Consider the following 22,100-nt stretch of genomic DNA (forward strand, 5'->3'; position numbering starts at 1 on the left):
TTTTTGAATCTTCAAAAATAAAAAAGTAAAGGGCTCTTAAGCATTACCTAATCTTGCCTATCTATAGCTATGCCACTGATTCTTAGAGCAGTAGGTTTCATCCGAGTTGTCATCTTGACTTTGATGTGAGCAGAATGCATTACTTACTTGCTTATTTTCAAAAGATTCTTTTGAAAAGATAAAGAATTTTTGACACTGATATGCTTTACCTTGCAAAGAGAGTAACAGACTACAACAAATTTACTTACAAATATTAGAAAAAAATTTAAATAACTGTAAATTTCCAAATTAGGATTCCGAATTAAAACTGTGATAAAGTTATTCGTTGTGTGTGCCATTTTTATCTTATACATTCTTTAACAGACTGATTTTTGCTGATGGAAAAGATGTAATACATTTAACATTTTCTTGTTAAATTTAATATTAAATGCTCCATTCAAATCTTTCTCTCATTGCAAATTTTTTATCTATATTCTATTTCAGGTATTTCTATGGAGAGGGTGAGTGATGAAACAGATGTTGTTATTGTGGGTGGAGGTCCTGCTGGTATGACAGCAGCCATCAGGTTAAAACAGTTAGTAAATGAAAAGGGAAAGGATGTTAGAGTGTGTTTAGTTGAAAAAGCTTCTGAAATTGGTAAGTTAGTTAAATATTTTTAATTAATTATTCTAATATCTGAGTGTATGTTTTTACTGCTTTCTGATAGTAATTACAGCATAAACTCCGAGATCCGAAATCGTCGGGAATTTTTGAATTTCTGAATTTTAGATCATCACTTTTAATCTATAAGATCACATGTAGACATGGCAACAATTGGGCTTCATTTATCGTTCAAGTCAGATAGAAAACTGCTTCCCTCCCACAACCACTCAAGGGCTGAAAATGCGATCCTGATCGTCATCAATGCAACGTCAATCAGTATATTGTCATTGGTCATGGTGCAATTTCCTAGCCAGCAGGTGTCTGAAAGTGACATGCAGGAATCTCAGTTAGTTCACAGAAAAATCTTTTTATGGCACCCCACTTCCTGTTATTGAGTATATTATACTAACTAGACTTTGTAAGCAGAAGGAGGGATTTTTAGTGCCATAGGTGCTATTAATCTCGGTGCTAATATTTCTCCATATCCGATTTGTGTCCGATTAACTTTTCAAAGTATTACTACCAAATATTATCTCCGTGTATTATTTCATAAAATTAAATAATGAAGGATCTGTATGTCTATATGTATGTTCCACTTATTGTGGAAAAATGACACACCTAGAACCATCAAATTTTCAATCACGTAGCCTTCTACCCAAATTTGTGCACCTTAAAGCCCAAATTTTGAATTTTTTTGTTTATTTCATATTTTGTACAAGTTTAATGAATTTTTTTTATTAACAAAGCGACTTGAAAGCAAGAAATGGTAATACTGTACAATCTAATATTGTAAAGTTTTCATCTCTTCTTTAACAGATTTTTGGCCAGCTTTCATGTCTTCTTTGAATGCTGCAAAGGCTGCCACCAGCTGTCTTAATTGCTCAACAATCGCTCTTGTCACTGGCATTCAATCCCACTTCTGACACACACACACACACACCCAAAAAAAAAAAATGTTGCGTGCGTTATCATAATAGATTGAAACACACAGGTCCGATGATAGCTTGATAAAATATCTTTTATTAAAAGAAACACCTCAGCGTTCTGGAACTTTCCACAGAAATACTCACACAGATGTTCTCAGTATCATCGAATGCAATCAGTAGTTACACTTCAAACTACTAAGAACGTTGAATACAATGCAATGCTAAGCGCATCTAAAGAGCAAAGCTGATCTGGAGATATCCCAGTACTCTGAACTCAACTCACGCTGAACTAACAGTATATTATAGTAGTTTTCACCCAGCCGTCGATATATTTCTAGCATTTTCTGCTTCTCAAAATTGCTGAAAAGGTATACGAGGGCCAGATGCGGTTACAGCTAATGTAGTGACCAATTACATTTATTCAATTATAATAAGTATTATGGAAATAAAGGGACCAAAACCAAAATGATCACCAAGTTTGGCTAATTTTGGAAATTTCTCGGCAAATTTGGCAGCCAAAATTAGTTGCTAAAATCGTTGCCAGCAGAGCATCTTTCCTCTAGATTTTCATATTACTTTATATATTTAAAAAAAAAAAAAAAAAAAATCACTAAAATTATTTGTCTATGTTCAAAATTTGTAACAATAGTTGTCACTGACTGCGGTATGATTCCATAGCCAGCAGGTGTTTGAAAGTGACTTGCAGGCATCTTAGTCTGGATAAAAATTGTATTTATGGCACACTTGCTTCCTTTTATTTAGTATTATACTAACCATTCCTAGACTTCCTAGTGGAGAGGGAGGATTCTTAATTTTATATATATTGGCTGGTTGTCGGGATATTTATGTCATTCTTGGACATCTGAATTTGGCACTTTATTCTGTATTGTTTTAAATCACTCAGTTCATTAAGCAATGTATAGTTTTAATTTGAAAGTTAAATAAAGATCTTATACGATGTTGACTTGCAATTCCGTTTAAACTTTAAATTTTGTTAAACTGTTAGGATGGTTAATGTTCTAATAGCATAACATAATCAAATGTAACATGCATCATTTAATGTTATGTATCAAGATATGAAAAATGGAAACGGTAAACTGAAATCATTCTTATATCAGTAAATTGAAGCAATAATTTAATGGATTGATGAGTTAAATCGAGATTCTCTTTACCAATAAAATGAAAATATTTGTTTAATAAGCTCTTTGTGTTGAAAATTAAGATTTTTATTTTAAACTTGTAGCATTGCACAGTAAGTAATATTTTTTTCCAGATTAATTAACAGTTGAATGTGTTGAAGATATTTATAAATTCACTTCAGAAACGACTTAGATATATGCACTGTATATAATTTTTTTTTTTTTTTTAAATCGATGCAACAAGAAGGAATCATTCGATTGCTTTGAAATTCCGTATGAATAAATGTTTTGACCAAATATGCAAATGATTAAAATTTTGTGTCCAATAAAGGAATAATGTGATCTCCAGCGCATCGGAACTGCGCATCCAGCAGATGTATATAAGGGGCTGTTGTTAAAAATTTCTGTTACATTGCGATGTAGGATACCTTTTAACCCTTTCCGGCACGCAACCTTTTAAAGTCGGAGTTTTGATTTAAAAAAAAAAAAAAAAAGTAGTGCCCAAAGTGAGCGCACTAATTGAATAGAGCTTCGAAAAGAGTGCTGAAACGAGCATTGTTGGCAATGAACTGACCGATAAAATGCGGAGAAACAAAGAATACAGACTCTCAGTTGTTCTAGATTATCGATGAGCCCGGCCTGGGCACACCTAGGATTTGCCGTTTGATTTTAGACAAGATTTCAAGGTAAAAATTTAAAACTAATATAGAATAAGGAGATTAGTATACAGCCAAAAAATAACATAAAAATTTATTTTCAAACAATTCCTTTTATACCCTAAAAAAAATCTGGAAGATTTCTTTGAAAAATGAGGGTCTTAAAAAATAAACATGGCTAAAATTGAGCTGCCATCTACTGTAAATAAAGAAGGTTCAGAGTAACCTATAGTAACTTATAAATCTTTTTTCATTCAATTTTTCTGTGCGTACAGAAGGAAATTTTTAGGTGTGTCCAGATCGGACACACTATGCCGCAAAGGGTTAACAATTGCAAAAATACCTCGCCACAGGATTCGAGCTCATTATGAGCAACTGTCAGAGTTTGAAAGAGGTCATATCATTAGATTGAAAGACACAGCTTGTACAAATCGGAGAATCGCTCGTCATATAAGTCGAAGCGATGTGGCATTTAGAAGATGCTGGCAAGAATGGGTGGATAATGGCAGATTTCAGCGTCATGGATGGTAGCGGTCGACCTAGGGCCATAACAGATCTGTAGGACAGAATGATTGTAAGATCAGCTGTCACAGTGCCTGATTCATCACTATCAACCATCAGACGTGCTACCCGCATATGAGTGTTCACCATGATCATTCACAAATGTCTGATAGAGCGAAATATATGCTCGTACCGACCGTTACGCCACCTGCCACTCCAGTCTGCACACTGTCGAGCAAGATTACAGTGGTGCTTGGCTCGATCAGGTTGGAATGATGCTGACTGAGGACGTGTACGTGTAGTCTTTAGCGACAAATCCCGCTTCCAACTGTGTCGTTACGATCATCGAAGATGTGTCTGGAGATGCTCGGAGCAGCATGCCGATAATGATTTCATTATTGCACTCCACACAGGCCCTCAACCAGGAGTTATGGTCTGGGATTCCATTTCCCTTGATAGCTGGACCCCTTTGGTAACCATTTGAGGCACATTTACAGCACAGCAGTACATTGACGACATGCTGAGGCCTGTTTTGCTACCGTTCCTTTTGCAGTACCCTGGCCTTATTTTTCAGCAAGGTAATGCCAAACAACATATGGCACGTGTTGCTATGAACTGTCTTACAGCTTGTCAAACACTTTCTTGGCCAGGCAGATCACCAGATTTCTCTCCCATCAAGCATGTCTGGGATGTGATGGGTAGGCGACTGCATCTATCAGGGAATGTTGATGACCTGCAATCGGAGCAAATTTGGCAAGAAATACAGCGGGAGTTCTATAGTATATGTCACACCACGAGGCAGCTTGGATCCAGGCCAGAGGTGGGTCAACATCTTATTGAGCTCGTTACTTTGTAACTACGTAATTTTAAAATAAATCATTCAATTCTTCTGAAATTTTTATCATTTTCTATTCAGCACATAATCTTCCACCAATTTTTTTCTCTATCGGGCAGCAACTTCTTGGTGTGTCGATTTTTTTTTTTTATTTATTTTTTTATTTATATAGAGTGTATATTCACTTCAGAAAAGATCTAGAAATGATACTGTATAAGTCTATACAGTACTGTATAGACTTATACAGTATTATTTCTAGAATTTTTAGTCAAAAATTGATTGATCAAAAGCAAGTATTAAAATATTAGTTTAACTAAACAGAACAAACCTAAACTTTTATTTTCTGCATAATGCCAGATCTGTTTAGCTTTTGCATGATATTAGCCATTATTTTCCGATCAGCTTGCTTTCAAATGTTTAAGAGTATTTCTTTTATAAAATATTTAAAAGAAAACATGCAAAATTATTTTTACAAATTATTTATGTTTCAGAAATAACATAATTTTCTTAGTTAATATTCTATTTTCATTTCGTATAGGTGGACATATTTTATCAGGAGCATGTATCGAAACTCAAGCACTGGACACTTTGATTCCAGATTGGAAAGAAAGAGGGGTACTGTTTGTTTTATTAAAACTTATTGTTGTTTTAATGAGTGTTTATTTATTGTTTTAATGGGTATATATTTATATAAGTTTTGATGTCTTGATCTTTAATAATTTGAATTTTAGAAAAGCAGTTTTGAGATGAAAAATTAGGAATGAACTAATTTATGTACTCATTGTATGCAAAATTGTCATTATATTATATTGATGCAGTTTTAACAACAATGCAAATGTCCTTTTATATAACACATATAAATCAGTTACTCTTAGAAAAATGGTACTTTCTGATGATGCTTATATGTTTTATCTTAGTTAAGTCAGATTTTAGTTACTTTGGATTCTTGGGTTATTTGAAAATAGGCTTCCAAACAACCTTGCATCATATCATGTTTTTATTCATCTTTTGCATAAACATTTACAGAATGTTTGGGTATGTGTACTGTTCTTTACTCATATTTTGGGAATCATCTAACAATTTGCTTTGGAATAGCATGTTCAATTCCAATGTATGTTTTCTAACGGTAAATTTTTGCTGTTGTAATAGTTGCATGTATCTATTTATTTATTTATTTTTTTTTTTTTTTTTAATATATTAAGGAATTTAGTTTCTTCAATGAAAATTTTGGGAAAGAGTAAAAAAATGTTGTTCTAGCTTAATGCATGTAAAGATGTTCATTTTGAAAATAGGAAGTTTCAGGAATTAAATTTTAGCTATAAACAATATTGACAGTTTACTTTTCCTCATCATCATTAATTGCTACAGTATTAGACTAATCCAAAAAAATAAGAGAAATCTAGGATGTTATACTGTTCAAATTTAGTTTTAATTAATGATTACATTTATGGAAATTGTTGTTCTGAATTATGTGTATGTAAGAAATTCCCCAAAGATTTGCACATCAAAATATTTCCAATGGAGAAAAAAAAAAAAAAAAAAAAAAAAAAAAAAAAAAAAACATTGCATTTTTTTTTAATACAATACCTGTAACAAAACTGTAGCAAATTATTGATTTCTGGTAATTGTTGCATCAATTTTCTGTTGATTTTTACTTTAGGAGCTATTGAAATGGAAGGATTGTTCATATTTGTAATACTTTTTCTTATAATTATTTCTACAGGCACCTATAAAAACAGCTGTTAAATCTGATAAATTTGCCTACTTAACAGAGAAGAAAAGGATCCCGATTCCCATATTTAAAGGTAACGAGTTTTTTTTTAAAGAAATTTCTCATAATGTTTTATAATTCATTTAGATTTATAAATTAAATTAAATGCAGTTTTCTATGCATAAAAAATCTCATTTCCTGTGAGATTATGTAATCTGTTCGAGTTTCTCTAAAGTAACAAGTATAAATTTTTTTAAAAAATTTCTCAATTCTTCTTGATTCTATATTCTTTAAAATTTGTACAATAAACTAAATAAGAATGAATATGCAAGTCAAGTTTTCGGCAAAAAGAAGGATTTAGAAAATACAAAAATAAAATTTTAATTGCTTGAAATTTTTGCTTGAAATGTATTTCGCTTTTTATTGTTTTTAGGAGGGGAAAAAATATGTGTGTATTTTTATTTCAAGATTTGGAAATTTTTATAATTATTACCGAATAATGATACCAATATTGTAATATAGTATTCTGAACCTAATTTAAGTAATGTAACTTAATTTGATAGGTTTACCTATGTATAATCATGGTAACTACATTGTGAGATTAGGAAATGTAGTTCGATGGCTTGGTCAACAGGCTGAAGAATTAGGAGTTGAGATTTATCCTGGATATGCAGCTAGTGAGGTAAATATCTTATTTTCTCATGAGTTATTTAGGCATTTCTGATATAAATTTAGATCTATATATGATGTGGATATAAATTTCTGTGACTAAGTGCATTTTAAATATTTATTTTTTCTGATGGTGTTTTAGTATTTCATTATCATTTCACTCATAATCATAACAAGGATGTCTCTTTTCTGTAGTTTGCTAATAAGACTAGTGTTTATCAGTAAATTAACTACTTCTACAAATCTGTCAGAAGTGTATTTCCAACAGAATAGAGAGGGGAACATCTGCAACTGGTATTTCATTTTGCTGTATATAGTTATTATAATTGAGAATTTCCAATTGAAATATTTTTATGATATTTTCCTACTCAAATATAGAGATGGTTAAAATGTAAGAAAACTGAGTTTGTAGTTTTATGGATGTGTAAATTATACATATGAGGTGTTTTGTCAAAACTGAAGTTCGAAAACTGTAGAATTCCAATAGAGACTTTCTTCTGTATTAGGAACTTTTGAAAAATTCGTATTGTTTTTTAGTTTGTAATGATAGACGAAAATAATTCAGAATTTATTAAAACTTTTGTTTTAGGAACATTTTCGAAACAGTTAGATATCTGTCTTTGAATATAAAAGCGTTTTATGAGCGAAAAAACATAAAATTTATAATAATTCTGTTAGTGAATATTAATCTCTCTACAGTAATCAAATGCATAATCCTGTTGCTTTCATACCTTCTTAATTTGATGCATTTAATAAAACATAGTAGAAAATAATTCTCTTCATTAAATTTGCAGTGTAAAAGTACAGAAGAAAATGTTTTTCTTAATTACTTCTTTGTCTCAAACGATTTTTCCAACCCTGCAGATTTATATCAAAATGCCTTTGATTTGAAAACTTACAAAACTACATACTGGTATTCAAAATGTTCAAAAATATTTTGTTGATAGATATGCCAAACTAAGACACCTTAGCTGTAATTAAATTTACATTTTGTGTGCCTTTTCATTTCATTAATCTTGCTTGAATTCTAAATTTTTGGTGTTTTTAATGTATATATGAGAGGGAAAAGCTATTAACTTATGCATTATTATCATATTATGATGGAGATATTTTTAACTGAAGCCATTCTTATTATTTTATGATACAGCTATGCAATTCAAACAGAATTTAGTTTCGCGAACTATATTTTCCAAAAACAGCCCAATGTTTTCAATGCAAAGTATATCTCTACATACTTTTGATAGTGTTGAAATATGCATAGGATCCTGAAGTTTGCGTGCTGTTTAAGAATGAGAATTGAAATATATGCATATAATATTCTTTCTGTTATATATATAATGATTTAGATATTAATGCATAAAAATAATAACAGTCATTCAGGCTGGTTGACCATTTCTTTTATTGTTGACACATGCAGCCACAAACAACTCAGTACAAATAGTGTATCTCTTGTTGAAGAACTACAAGAATACCTTATAGATTTTAATATATATGCAGAACACAGAGTAACAGGCAATAACAAGTTGGCAACTACAAAGAGAGAGAAAGAATTTGATGTGTGATAATTGATTGATGGAAGCTTAATTCAGATTGATTAAGCTTCAGTTTAGCTTTATTCTTCTTTCATACTAAAGTTTTGGTTCTGAAATTAGAAACCATTATTGGCTGAAACCTTATGTAAGTACCTGCATCATTAGCATTATACGAGAATTATATGAGAATGATAAATTTTGAAATGACCTAGTTCAAGAAGCAATTATTATTTTTTCAATAGAAAAGGGAAATAACCAAATTAAAACAGAGAATTGAGGGACTATTATCAAAATAAAGTTAGATTTTTGATTTACGTATTTTTTATCTTTTATGTGTGCGAGATGATTTAGGTGGTGAAGATGGAGATACTTGCAATCACGGCCTGATGAGCAACTTCTTTATTATTGACATATGCAGCCACAGATAAACTGGTTTTAAGCACACTCATTCTTTAATAAATTTTTACATGGCTAACATCTGAATTAAGAAAGCGCAGCTGACAAAGCAGAGAGAATGCAAGAATTTGTAGGTAATGGTTTTTCTGCTTTAATACTTTTAAGCTCAGAAGAAAAACTTGTAGAATCTTCGTGTTCTTTAGCAAATTCTCATTATTTATTGAATAAAAAAAAAAAAAAAAAAAAAGATGACTGCAGATGAAGGTTATAATGACCTTTTTATTTTACTAAACTGAACAGAACATGCACTCACTTAGTGCTCACAAATTACCCACCACTTGAGGCTAAATAACTTGAACACAATATAGTATGTACAGTCTCAATGAATTAAATTTTAGCTACATGACTGGCTACTATTCAATCAAAACAGCAAAACCAAGTCCAGAATATCAATATAAATTAAAGTAAATGGCTAGCACAAAATATTCAGCTACAGAGCTACTTTCAAACATGCTGCATAAATTCAGAACTAATCCTCCTACCCCTAACTCTCAAGTTCTGCTTTTTAAATACTATTTCTGAATTCATTTGATTTGCATATATATCATTTAAATTTGTATTCTGACAGAAAATTGAAATCAGAAAGGAAAGCAAAGTTTTTTTTAACAAATTTAAATTTAAGTTAATTGTTTAGTACAAAATAATGTATTTACAAACTTACCTCTTGAACTTGTCTAACAAAATATGATATGCTGTATTCTAACTCTTTCGTAGTTAGGAATCTTATTCCTTCTTGCCAGTGGCAATTTGGCGTTGTTGATAAATCTCAGACATCACACAATCACTCTGCAGTTTTGTGAAAGATAAGATGTTTGAAATTCCTGGTAACTCTTCTATATTTATTTACTCCAACTGCGCATAAAGGATGCTTCCATTCTTCTTTCAAAGCTTCCTCAAAATTTGGGATTTTTTAACAAAATGGAAATTTTGTTGTCTTTAACCACTTTGGGCTATTCCACCAAAGCTTATGAACTAACAAATTACTTGGATAAAGTCCCCATGATGCACAATCAGATCCTTTCCTTGAATGTGATTTCAATTTTCCACTGGACCAGTAGCCTGAATCTCTGACACTCAGTGTGCTACAAATAGTTGCTATTGGTTAGGTTCAGACATTATGAACAGCTGAGTCATTAGATGACCTAACATAACTAACTGCACCATAACCTTTCTCCGATGCATTACAGAAACCAAGCAGTTGGATTTTCAAATGCTCAGGTACCAGAAAATTTCTTGGAATTCGAATTAAATTTAAGTGTTGAATTTCTTTACATGTAATCCTCCACTTTTTCACAATCTCTTCTGGAATTGGATCATCCCAGGCAAGTTTAAATTTTCAAAGTTCTTGAAGAATTTTCGTTGATATGACAAAAGGGGAAATCCAACTGAAAGGATACAACACTTTTGCTATTGAGGTTAATATGATTCATTTTGTTTGAATTTTTTGAGAATGCAACATCACAAAATTGCAGAAAAATTGTTAGGATCCCACTATAGGCCAAGAACATTTATAGCCTTATTTTTCACAATTATATGAGGTTTATCTTTAGTTGAACTCCTTATGTCTGCATTTTCTAGCACTAACTTTTCATTAGTGGACCACTTGTGGAGTTCAAACCCACTTTTCTAAGCATTTGCCTCATTTTAACAACCAGCTCAAAATCATCTTGAACATTATGAGTACGTTAAGGTACAGTAACATGTCAAACAAGTATTAATTTAGAAGTCAAACAACAAAAATCAACATTATATTTTAAATTTTCACAGGACTAGTTTCAATGGTTTTACCGAACCATCATCCTCCTCTGCAAAAGTGCCTTTGTGCTTTTGCAGCTGAGGATTTTCTATTTAGTTTTAAGATTCCATCATCTAGGTTCTCTTGAATGTTAAATTATTCCTCAACATACTTCTCAATACCATTTTCTTTGCACTTCACACAACTGATCACAAATTTTAGTTCACTACTAAATACATTATACTAATCTAAAAGTAATTCATATGCACTTGTATGCTAATTTTATCCCTACATTTCATTACTCGCAGTTTTAATACTCTCTTTTTTTTAACAAATCTTCCTGATTCATGCTTAAGATAGCTGAAAACACAACTTACCACTGTAGATTCATCAGCTAGCTACCTTTTTTATGGGAACATTTACACAAAAAGTCTCCGCTATAGGCGGACCAATAGCATGGTGTTTCTGCATAGATTCTGGTTAGAACAAATGAAATTACACCATGTTGAGGTGGACTGTAACCCTTTTATTTCTGCTAGAAGACTCTAGGTTACAGATATGATTAGCACCAGTTTATCTGTGCTGCATATGTCAACAAGAAAGGAGTTGCTCAAGTGGACATGAACTACAAGTATCTCTCTCAACATCTAAATCATCACATGAATATATACATACTGTATTTTGCTATATTTTATTGTATTATATTACAAGGTCTTATTCCATGAAGATGGGAGTGTCAAAGGTATTGCAACAAATGACGTTGGTATTTCAAAAGATGGGTCTCCAAAGGTAAAAGAAAATTTGTGTTTGATATAAAGAATATTAAAAATTATATTTATCAAATTTTGAATTTTATTTTTTTAAATAGTGGCTGTGCAAATGCCCACGTAGTTACTTATATTACATAAATTCTTGTATTTCAAATACTATAAATTTTGATACTTAAAATCATAATGGAAAGTCCAAGACTTGAATACCAGCTGTAAAAATTAAGAAGAATTATATAATTACTTGAGGAGATCTTGATGAATGTGTAGGATATAACGCTATTATGACAGAAAAACAGTTTATATAAATTTTCTTTTATGTGTGTTATCTTTTTAAGCCTAATAATTTAGTTAACCACCTGTGTAAGTCTGTCTGTCAATCCAGCACTGTAAATTTGGTAGTTTTAGCTTTCATACAAAGTTATAAATGCTTACTTCCACATTATCCAGGGATGAGTCCAGCTCTTCCATACTTTTTAAGCTTTCATCAATATCTAGCTTTTCATCAACGCAGTAGTAGTCGTTGTAGAGGTGAGTCATGCCAACTTTTAGTTCCTTGACGTTCTCTAATTTTACTTCTAATTCAACTGAACTTCCTTCGGATTCTTTGACATTATTCACGAACTTTTCCAGTTTCGTAATTTTGCTTTTTATCATGCCTCTTTGGTGATATAGTTGCGTTAATTTATCCATTTTATTTTCCCTGCTTTGAATGGGCCCTGATCTCCGGCTTGACGGACCACTGTGTATGGACTGTATTCCATTAATGAATAATTTTATTCTTCTTCTAAGTATATACAAAAAATGCCGCTAGAGGGATGAGGTGCATAGGTTTAGCTAATGATGTAACAGTCAGAATGTTTGATAAAATTTTTTGACAATTTTTTATAAATGTATTAATAAATTTTTGTTAATATTCTAATTTAGTGAAAATTTAATGTGTATTCTAGTAATCGGCATTTAAATGTTTATTTCTTGTTTTCATATAATATACTTTGCAGGAATCATTTGAAAGAGGAATGGAGCTTCATGCTAAGTGTACTATATTTGCTGAAGGATGTCATGGTCATTTAAGCAAACAATTGTATAAGAAATTTAATTTAAGAGCCAACTGTGAACCACAAACATATGCCATTGGTTTGAAAGAAATATGGGAAGTTGAACCATCTAAACATAAGCCTGGAACAGTTGAGCACACTGTTGGATGGCCATTGGTATTCTCTCTTTTAATGTCTGAATATAATTTATTTCTTTTAATAAGTTGTTTTTAATTAATCTAGGACTAACTATTGTAAAATAAATTTAATGTAACTTGGGGTGGTAAAAATTTTATATCTGTGTTGACAAATTCCTTATTTTAAAATTGCTGTTATACTTTTAAATACTTTTATTTTGCATAATTTTTTAATTTAAATTTATTTTGCATAATATATTTGTACACAAATAGTGTATCGAATTTAAAACTATGTACACAAATTCTTTCTTCTTTTATAAGTGCAAAGGGCAGAACTTTGCGCAGTCTAATTTTCTTTGTTCATTTCTGCTGAGCTGCTTTTCTTGTGTGCTTGTGGTTTTGCATCCTAATTATTCTTTTGCGATCTTTCAGTTAGTAAGTAGTAACAGTAAAACTCAAATAAACAGAAAGCCCAGTGAATGCTGAATTATTCTGGATGCAGGAAAATTGTGATCAGTTGAGCTTATAAAAAAGGGATTCACGTTGGATAAGATGGGAAAATTTTCTCCTCTAGAGTATAAAAATAATTATTTTTTGTATTACCAACTTAAATATCAAAGCCTGCATTTAAAATTATGTAAGGTTTTGCAAGGGAAAGCATGCATTTCAGGCATAAAATTTGATTTATTTGTAGACTTAAACATGAAAGTAAAACATCTGATCAGAATTTGAAATCTCGCTGAATATGAAAGTTGATAGAGATGTTGTCAGTCTCTGCAACAGAAGTTTAAATAAACAGATTGTTCTTTATTTATTTAGATAATGAACAGATGCAGATGAAGGAGGAAGTATATTAAAAATTTAAATCGCTTTTCATATTGGCATTGTTTATCCACTTTCAAGTTGCATATCATGGCTCCTCCCCCCGATGCCTGTAGAGCCGGCACTAGACTTAATGCCATCTGGTGCAAACTCCACAACTCCAAAATTCTGTCGTCGTATTCCTTCATAAATTTTAATCTTTGCTGTCCCCAAATTCTGCCACCTGTTGCATCCACACTGCTAACACACGCTCGGATGCTGGCCGTGGATGCCTGGAACCTCTAACGTTGAAAATATTTCACTCTATCCCAATTATTAATCTTTCTTCCAAAATGCCCTAAGAAGGTAGAACTTATATCCTTCATTTCAAATATTAAACCGTTTTATTGAGGATTAATTAAGCTTAGATTAAATAAAAACAAACTTCTTATGAGTATTTGTGCTGTCATGCTTATCCATTATTAGCATTAAATCATACTGTTTGGAAACAATGTATATGTACTAATAGTATTATGAACTCTATAATGGCATATACATATGGCATATATAATGGCATATAATAATATACAAATCTCTTATTTATTATGTTTTTTTTTGAGGGGGAGGGAGGTATTAGTTAGTTAAATGTAATGTAGTTGGGCTTTTACTATATTTGTGTTTTTTTCATATTTGTCAAGCTATTTAAGTTGGAATTTAATACAAAAACATGCTAATACACACTCACATATATCTATTAAATTCATTTCTGTTATAAAGTTAACAAACAGAGTGATGGCTAATTGAATTTTGAACTTTATTAACAAAAAAAGTAAAGAGAACTTATGTACGTTTTATTGTTTACATGACAACTTTTTAGAATGATGAAAATCGCCATCAGTATCTTATGTCCATAATCATTTCGTATAAACAGGCAGTTGTCGGATTTACTTTGTAACATGCCATGTTCCTTCAGCACGTCAGTAAACTTCTGGAAATGAAACTGCGGTGCTGGAAGCGCTTTCGTCAGAATGTCTGCTCGTTGTTAATTACTTCTGACATAGCTTAATTGAAAATGTCCCTTTGAGAACTTATGTTGCACAAACTTGTACCTTTGGTCAATGTGTTTTGTGCGTGCGTGGAACGTTGGATTTTTGATGTACTTGATAGTACTCTGATTATCATTCATAGAAAGAAATAACACCTGTTCGAGACCTGAGTGTTTCTGCACAGCTGTTGTTATCTGCATCACTAAACAACATCAAACTTCTATCATCTTCATTATTGTACACAATGCCGTGTCCTACGGTATTGCGAAGGTACCTTAATGTTGTTTGTATGATTTCCGAATCAATCTCTGTAGGATTGTTCAGCTTTCGAGACATCAAACTCAGTGCATAAGCAATATCCAGTCAGATCTCCATTGCCAAGTACAGCAAACTGCCAACTACTGATCGGTATGAAATTTCACTGCTGAGAGGCTTCGCCTCCTTGATCTTGATCATGCCATCGTCATTTGGTTGACCATAGTCGACCTTGAGACTCGACTTCTTTACTGGGATGTGTGATGTCTTAGTATCTTCACTCTAATATCTTTCTTGTAAATGCTTCTTGGTACAGGAAGAGTGAGCCATCTTTCAAACGTTCAACTTGTAGACCAAGAAAACAATTTAATGTTGTTACTCAAAAGTTAAAATGTTGCTTGAGCTCGTCCATAAATGTGAAGAATGCTGCTTTGCCCTGAACAGTGACAATGCCATCATCAACATAAATCGCCATCTGCATCTTATGTCCATAACCATTTCGTATAAACAGGCAGTTGTCGGATGTACTTTGTATCATGCCATGTTTCTTCAGTACGTCAGTAAACTTGGCATTCCAACATCGTTCAGCTTGTTTCAAGCCGTATAAAGGTCGAAGCATCTTGCATACACGCTTACTTCCATCATTATAGCCTTCGGGTTGATACATGTAGATCTCCTCAGATAGGTCACCGTAAAGGAATGCCATCTCCATGTCAGTTTGATATAAGTTGAGATTCTCCTTGGCTGCCGTTGCAATTAGAGCTTGAATAGTGTCAAGAGACACATCAGGCTAAATGTGTCTTTGTAGTCGATATTCACCATTGGGGTGTACCCTTTTGCTACTAAACGGGCCTTGAATCTCTCGATTGAGCCATCGGGATTTGTCTTCACTCTGTAAACCAAGCGATTGTCAAGGATTTTACGTCCGTTAGGTGGCTCAACAAGTTGCCATGTTCCATGTTTGGCATGCGAAGCCATTTCTTTGTCCATGGCTTATTTCCACTCGGCGTATTCAGGAGACTTTGTTGCTTTGTCATATGTTTTAGACTCTTCCAACTTCAGAATGCTGTTATACATGTCATAGTCATTAAATCTGATAGGCCGTTGGATAGCTGAATGGTCTCGCAATGTACGCGCAGTCATCTGTGTTGGTTCATCTTCATCAGTGCACAATTCACCAGCCCCCTGTGTGTCTGCATCATCCATGTGCATCTTCCAAAATAAACTTCATACTGCTTCATAGACCGGTGTTAGATGCTAATTTTGAAGGTTGGGAAGTAGGGCAGATTTGCTGCTCATTGAACACTACATTGGCACTTTTTATCGTATCATTCCTTGATGGTATGAAAATGCGATACCCATCGTCATCAGAATAACCAACCAAATAGCCCTTTATAGCCTTGTCATCTAATTTACCTCTGTTGACATTTGATACATGTATAATGCAGCTGATCCAAAAACTCAAATTCTGTTGATTGCCAGCTTGCGTCCAAACCATTCCACAAACGGAGATTTTCTCATAGTCTTACTTGGTCCGGTTCGATTGAGAACGTAGGCAGCTGTAGATGCTGCTTCTGCCCATAGACCTGAATCCTTGATCATAGTGTGAACTGCATTCATTATTGTACGATTATCTCTTTCAACCAATCCGTATTGTTCTGGTGTATATGGCATAGTGATTCGCAGCTTGATGCCTGCATCATCAGTCAGTTTCACCAATTTATCATTGTCAGACTCATGACCACCATCTGTGACCAGTTCTTTTACATTTATACCATCTTTGTTGGTCCGAATAAGAAACTTCTTGATTTTATCCACAGCCTCGTCTTTATGTCTCAGAAAATCCACATGTCAAAACTTGGAGTAATCGTCCTTAATCACTAACATGTACTTCTTTCCACCTTTGATAAGACTGGCGATTCGAGTAACTCTGCATGTATTATCTCACCAGACTTTTGTGTTTTGAATCATTTTGATTTAAATGTTCGTCGACTTTGTTTATCATATGTACATGGCTCACAAAATAGTCCATCATCGATAAAACCTATACCATTTTGGCTCAAGTACTGTTTCACGTACTGTATTCCTTGATGCCCAAGTCGCCGATGCCAAAGTGATAATGGCAATTTTGTCCTCGTCTTCATTATTGTCTCAGGAAAAGAAGTTGTCATTTCGTTGTCAACCAAGTAGGCTGCGGCAGCAGAACCCCCTTGTGGCTTGACTGGTTTTGCACGTAGTTCAAAGAGTCCATTTGATGAACATGGGGCTTCTAGAAGTATACTATCTGGGGTCTCCTTGCGAAAGAAATGACAAATTATATTGTCTGAATTACCAAAGTTCGAGATTCCTCACTTCATTGCCTTTGAAGCTGATAACAAATTTTTGCCAATTTCTGGTGCGCTCACTCAGTGAGCTCAATAAATTTTTGTACGTTTCCAACCATCACACACATGTGATTGTCCCCACAGCCATATGCTGGTATTGTCTGTTTGTTACTGACTGTGATTTCTGCTTGTTTGTTAAAGTGATGGTACGTCTTGAAATACTCGGCTGAATTTGTAATGTGTGCTGTAGCTCCATTGTCTTTAAGCCACACATTCGGCTACAATCATCTTCTTGACAAGCAAACGCACTGCATTGAGTATTTGCAAAGAAGGTCTGCATTTTGCCATTTGTCGTGGTTGGCATGTCAGGGAAAAACTGGGCAAAATTTACCAATGTGCCCGGGTTTATTACAACGAAAACAGAAGCTATTGAAACCTTTCACACCATCACTGGTCTTACTAAGTCTGTTCATCGTTTTGTCATTATTTGTTGTCAAGGGTTGGGATTGGTTGACCATCTGAGGTTTCATACCACCCTTCTTCCATTTCTTTCCACTATGTTTTGCGCTATAATTAGTATTTGCCACAAATGTTATCATACTTTCATTTCTAAGCTCTTGATTTCTTATTTCCAGCCGCATGTTGATCTCTTCGATCAGTTTTTAAGGTGACTTTTCCGTCTTTGGCATTGAGTCCCACTGTGATTTGAACTCGATATATTCGGCCACAATCATCTTCTTGACAAGCACATTTTGGCCACAATCATCTTGACAAGCAAACGCACTGCATTGAGTATTTGCAAAGAAGGTCTGTGTTTTGCCATTTGTCGTAGTTGGCATGTCAGGAAAAACTGGGCAAAATTTACCAAAGTGCCCGGGTTTATTACAATGAAAACAGCTGCCATTGAAACCTTTCACACCATCACTGGTCTTACTAAGTCTGTTGATCGTTTTGGCATTATTTGTTGTCAAAGGTTAGGATTGGTTGACCATCTGAGGTTTCTTACCACCCTTCCATTTCTTTCCACTATGTTTTGCGCTATAATTAGTATTTGCCACAAATGTTATTGTACTTTCGTTTCTAAACTCTTGATTTCTTATTTGCAGCTGTAGTTGTGATAAGTTTTTCAGGTGACTTTTCCGTCTTTGGCATTGAGTCCCACTGTGATTTGAACTCGATATATTCGTCATCAGGAAGAATAGATAAGTTTCTTGGTGCTAGTAAGTTCTGCGGCAACTTTCCTTCGCCACTCAACTCTTGCACACGTTGAAGATCCATCCACAGTGTATGTAAACATGCAAGTGATTGCATTACACTTTCATCTTTCTCGATCCGAAAAGTGAAAAACTTTTGCAGAAGAGTGTCCAATTTCACGCTTGACACCTTCTCAAAATTACTTAATAACTGATTCTATGTCGCTAGTGCAGAATTACCATGCATACGGATCAAATTTAACACATTCGGTGATACATTTGTGAGAATGATCACAGCAACTTTCGCATTTGCCTTTGCATACGCTTTTGCGGCTTCATTGTACTCGCGTATCGTTTTTTCATTCGCGCTTTCTGCTGGAGCTTTTAGCTTGATAAGGGAATTATCAAAGATGCCCGCACAATCGTTGGTGCTACTTTGGTAGACGGTTGCACGGATTTTTGGCGATTTACGTTGGCGCGATTTTTACAATTGTCAGCCATCTTGAAAAACGCTCTTTTTACGCATAGTAAAGTATTCGAAACTTTAAAAAAAAAAAAAATAAATAAATAAATATCGTTAAAAGTAATGGATTAATTTTTTGTTGAAAATGTCTTTTTTTAAGATGACAGGCAAGTGTAAATAAGTACATTTACTATGAGTATAAAGTACTAAAGTAAGGCTATTATTACGTTCATATAGCAAAAAAGAGAATAAAAACACCGCTATAAAAACATTGTGCCAACGTTTAATTAGATTAAAATATTACTGAAATTGAATATCGAATTAAAAACCATCCTACCAACATTTAAAAGAATTAGAATATTATTAAATTCAAATACTTTAAAATACGTTATATAAAATATAATTAACATTAAAACATATGTGACAATAATTATCTCCATAATTTTTGAAAATAGTGTATTAATTTTTTTAACAAAAATTGAAGTATACAATTATAAAATAAAAGAAAAATATGTACTTACATTTTTTTGAGTAATTTAACCTCTTGTTTATTGATAAGTACCACAAAAAAAATCGAAATCATAATTGAATCGGATCTTTTAACCATCTTCATCTGTTATCCAAATATCTCGCACTTCATTGAAGAAGCAATTAGCGAGGTTTCCTCCAAAATTTCCTTTGACGCTATTAACAATTTATAAATAAATCTTTGATTAGGAAAGACAGGTTGGCCAAAATAAAGTCTCAAAGGGCAATTTTTTTATTCCAATACCAGGCCCACCAGCGGCCGAGCGGTAAAGTTGCTGAACACTGGTAGTTCGGTCCGAGGTTCGAATCCCGCGAACGGGCTGGCTGCATGGGTGTTTTCGTGGTTTTCCCCATGTGTAACGTGTATACAAGCCAGTTTCCCTTAGAAAGTCCTCCACGAAGGCATCCCTCCCCTTAGGCAGATAGCCCTAGTGAGCTTTGCCATAATTAAATACACCACACCACACCTTATTCCAATACCAATAATTCTTGGTAATTACCAATGGCAACATTCGTCTTCAAAACGGAGATATCCATTCCATTTGAAATCCGAGGAATTCGAAGAGATGAATAATAAAATTTTAAAATGGCGCGGTAATGCACAAATATTCAGTAACCAATCAGGGAGCTGATTACATCACGCATAGAATTAAAATTATTTAAATTATAATTCATAATAAAATCATTTTTAAAACAAATACAAAATTAAATTTCATTTTAATATTTAACAGCCATAAATAATGTTTAAAACATTAGATTAAATTTATAGATATTAATAAAACCAATTACTTTTTAAGTAAGGTGATGTCATTGATTACATCATCCACAGCATAAAATTATATAAAATATTATAAACAACAAAATTTTTATTTCAAATAAAAATGTAAAATTAAATTGATTTTTAATATTTAGAAGCCATAATTAATATTTAAAACACGGAAGTTATGCATAATAAAATGCATTATTTTTTTAATAAAATGACAACAAAGTATCAGTTACCATAAATAACTTATCCAGCAATGGGTTTACCATAAGTTGTATTACTCGCCAAAAGGCAAATCGCCAAAAAGTCGCCAAAATCCGTGCAACCGTCTACCAAAGTAGCACCCAATCGTTGAGCACAAATAAAGAGTTTATTTCAAATTTCCAATTAGTTCAGTTAGATAAACCATCCAATTTGGTACACTGAACAAAATATTTAGCTTCCATATTACGTCATCATTAACCAGGAAATATGCAGGAAAAAAAAAAAAAAGAAAAGAAAAAAAAAGAAAAAAAAAGGTATCGGTACACAGTAGCATCTACCTACACACTGTTCAGGTGGAAGTATCAAAATCGAAAACGAAAGTAAAAAATATCCGTGATTCAAATACATCAACATAGCCATCGTTAATTTATTTGCGCAGTTAAACATCGGTAAAAACCATAACCTGTTATAAAATTAACAAACAGAGCGATGGCTAATTGAATTTTGGACTTTATTAACAAAAAAAAGTAAAGAGAACTTACATACGTCTTATTGTTTACATGACTACTTTTTAGAATGACGAAAATGATAGTGATGCCAGATGCATAAAACATATTAAAACAATAAAACAATGATGCCACTGAAACTGCACATAATATTAATTAAATGGTCGATTCTCAACAATTTCTAAAAATAATTTTTGTAATATATATATTGTTACGTAGAACCAGGGAAGAAATAAGCGGAAGAGACACACATTTAACACAAGACTACATTTATTTGCAGCACTGAATAAACAACTTGTACTTGCACATATGCTTACTCAGCTTCAAATTTTATGGACATCAAATAGTGGAGGATTTGGTGTGAGCTTAAAATAGACATCGTTAACATATATTTAAATTATTTTGCAGGCATTATAATTTTAACAGTATATCTGAAAGCAGTGTTAAATTTTGAATCTGTAAACTTTGTTAGCCTTTTGCTAATTATTAATTATCGTGTACATTCCTATGACTTTCCATGTATTTTTTGTTCACTAATATGTATATTTAAATAACCAAAATCTGCTACTAAATTTAATTTCCAAAAGTATTTTTTACATATGCTTTAATTTATATTGCTTTTGTGTAAGTTATATTATACAGAGAAATCTCTCACAGTGACCATCTTTCTGAGATGTGGACTTCACTAGTGGTGGCGTAGTTGTGATCCCTGAATACTAATTTTGACATGGGTTCAAGCACAGACAAACATGCTGGCTGCATGGTAACATGAATACGAGTCAGTTCCCTTAGAAAGTCCTCCATGAAGGAATCCTTTCCCTTAGGCAGATAGCCCTCATGTGCTTTTCCATATTCAAATAACTATAAACGATTAAGATGTGCATTTCTTAAATGCCCAGTGTTTCTGAAAATTTATGTTATAGCAGTGTGAATAATTAATTATAATACTAATCTTTGAAAAATCCATTCCGAAACCTGACCGTCAAATATTTATTCGGACTGCCATAAGAATGTTAAATTTTGGTATTGAAGTCTTATGTTTAATTATAATAACAGATTCCTTTATTTTGTTGTTTTGCTCTGTGGTATAATCTGTCGTCTAGATTACTAACTATTATTTTCTTTTTGCATAATTAGTCATGAATAGCAGGATTAATGTTCAAGTGCTATTAAAAAAAATTCAATGCTATTCTTGGAACTGCAATCAGTGGTGTTTGTTTCTTAGTCCATTATTTATATGCAGGAATTGATTTACAAAGCCAAAACCTGTGACA

The 22,100-nt window shown here is 32.8% G+C and overlaps 1 protein-coding gene across 2 annotated transcripts in view; it reads left to right on the plus strand.

Moving 5' to 3' along the window:
- Etf-QO (electron transfer flavoprotein-ubiquinone oxidoreductase) overlaps window positions 1–22,100 on the plus strand; it is an 88,645-nt gene that overhangs the window by 31,549 nt on the left and 34,996 nt on the right. For both annotated transcript variants that reach the window (XM_035368247.2, XM_035368254.2), the window contains 6 exons: window positions 484–636; window positions 5,238–5,314; window positions 6,423–6,504; window positions 6,974–7,092; window positions 11,514–11,591; window positions 12,571–12,783. In XM_035368247.2, the coding sequence (XP_035224138.1) occupies window positions 484–636; window positions 5,238–5,314; window positions 6,423–6,504; window positions 6,974–7,092; window positions 11,514–11,591; window positions 12,571–12,783 (722 nt within the window). The remainder of the gene's footprint in view (window positions 1–483; window positions 637–5,237; window positions 5,315–6,422; window positions 6,505–6,973; window positions 7,093–11,513; window positions 11,592–12,570; window positions 12,784–22,100) is intronic.

Source organism: Stegodyphus dumicola, chromosome 3 (genome assembly GCF_044657685.1).
Source record: "Stegodyphus dumicola isolate Sdum_Otavi_A_Nest chromosome 3, ASM4465768v1".
Lineage (NCBI taxonomy): Eukaryota > Metazoa > Arthropoda > Arachnida > Araneae > Eresidae > Stegodyphus > Stegodyphus dumicola.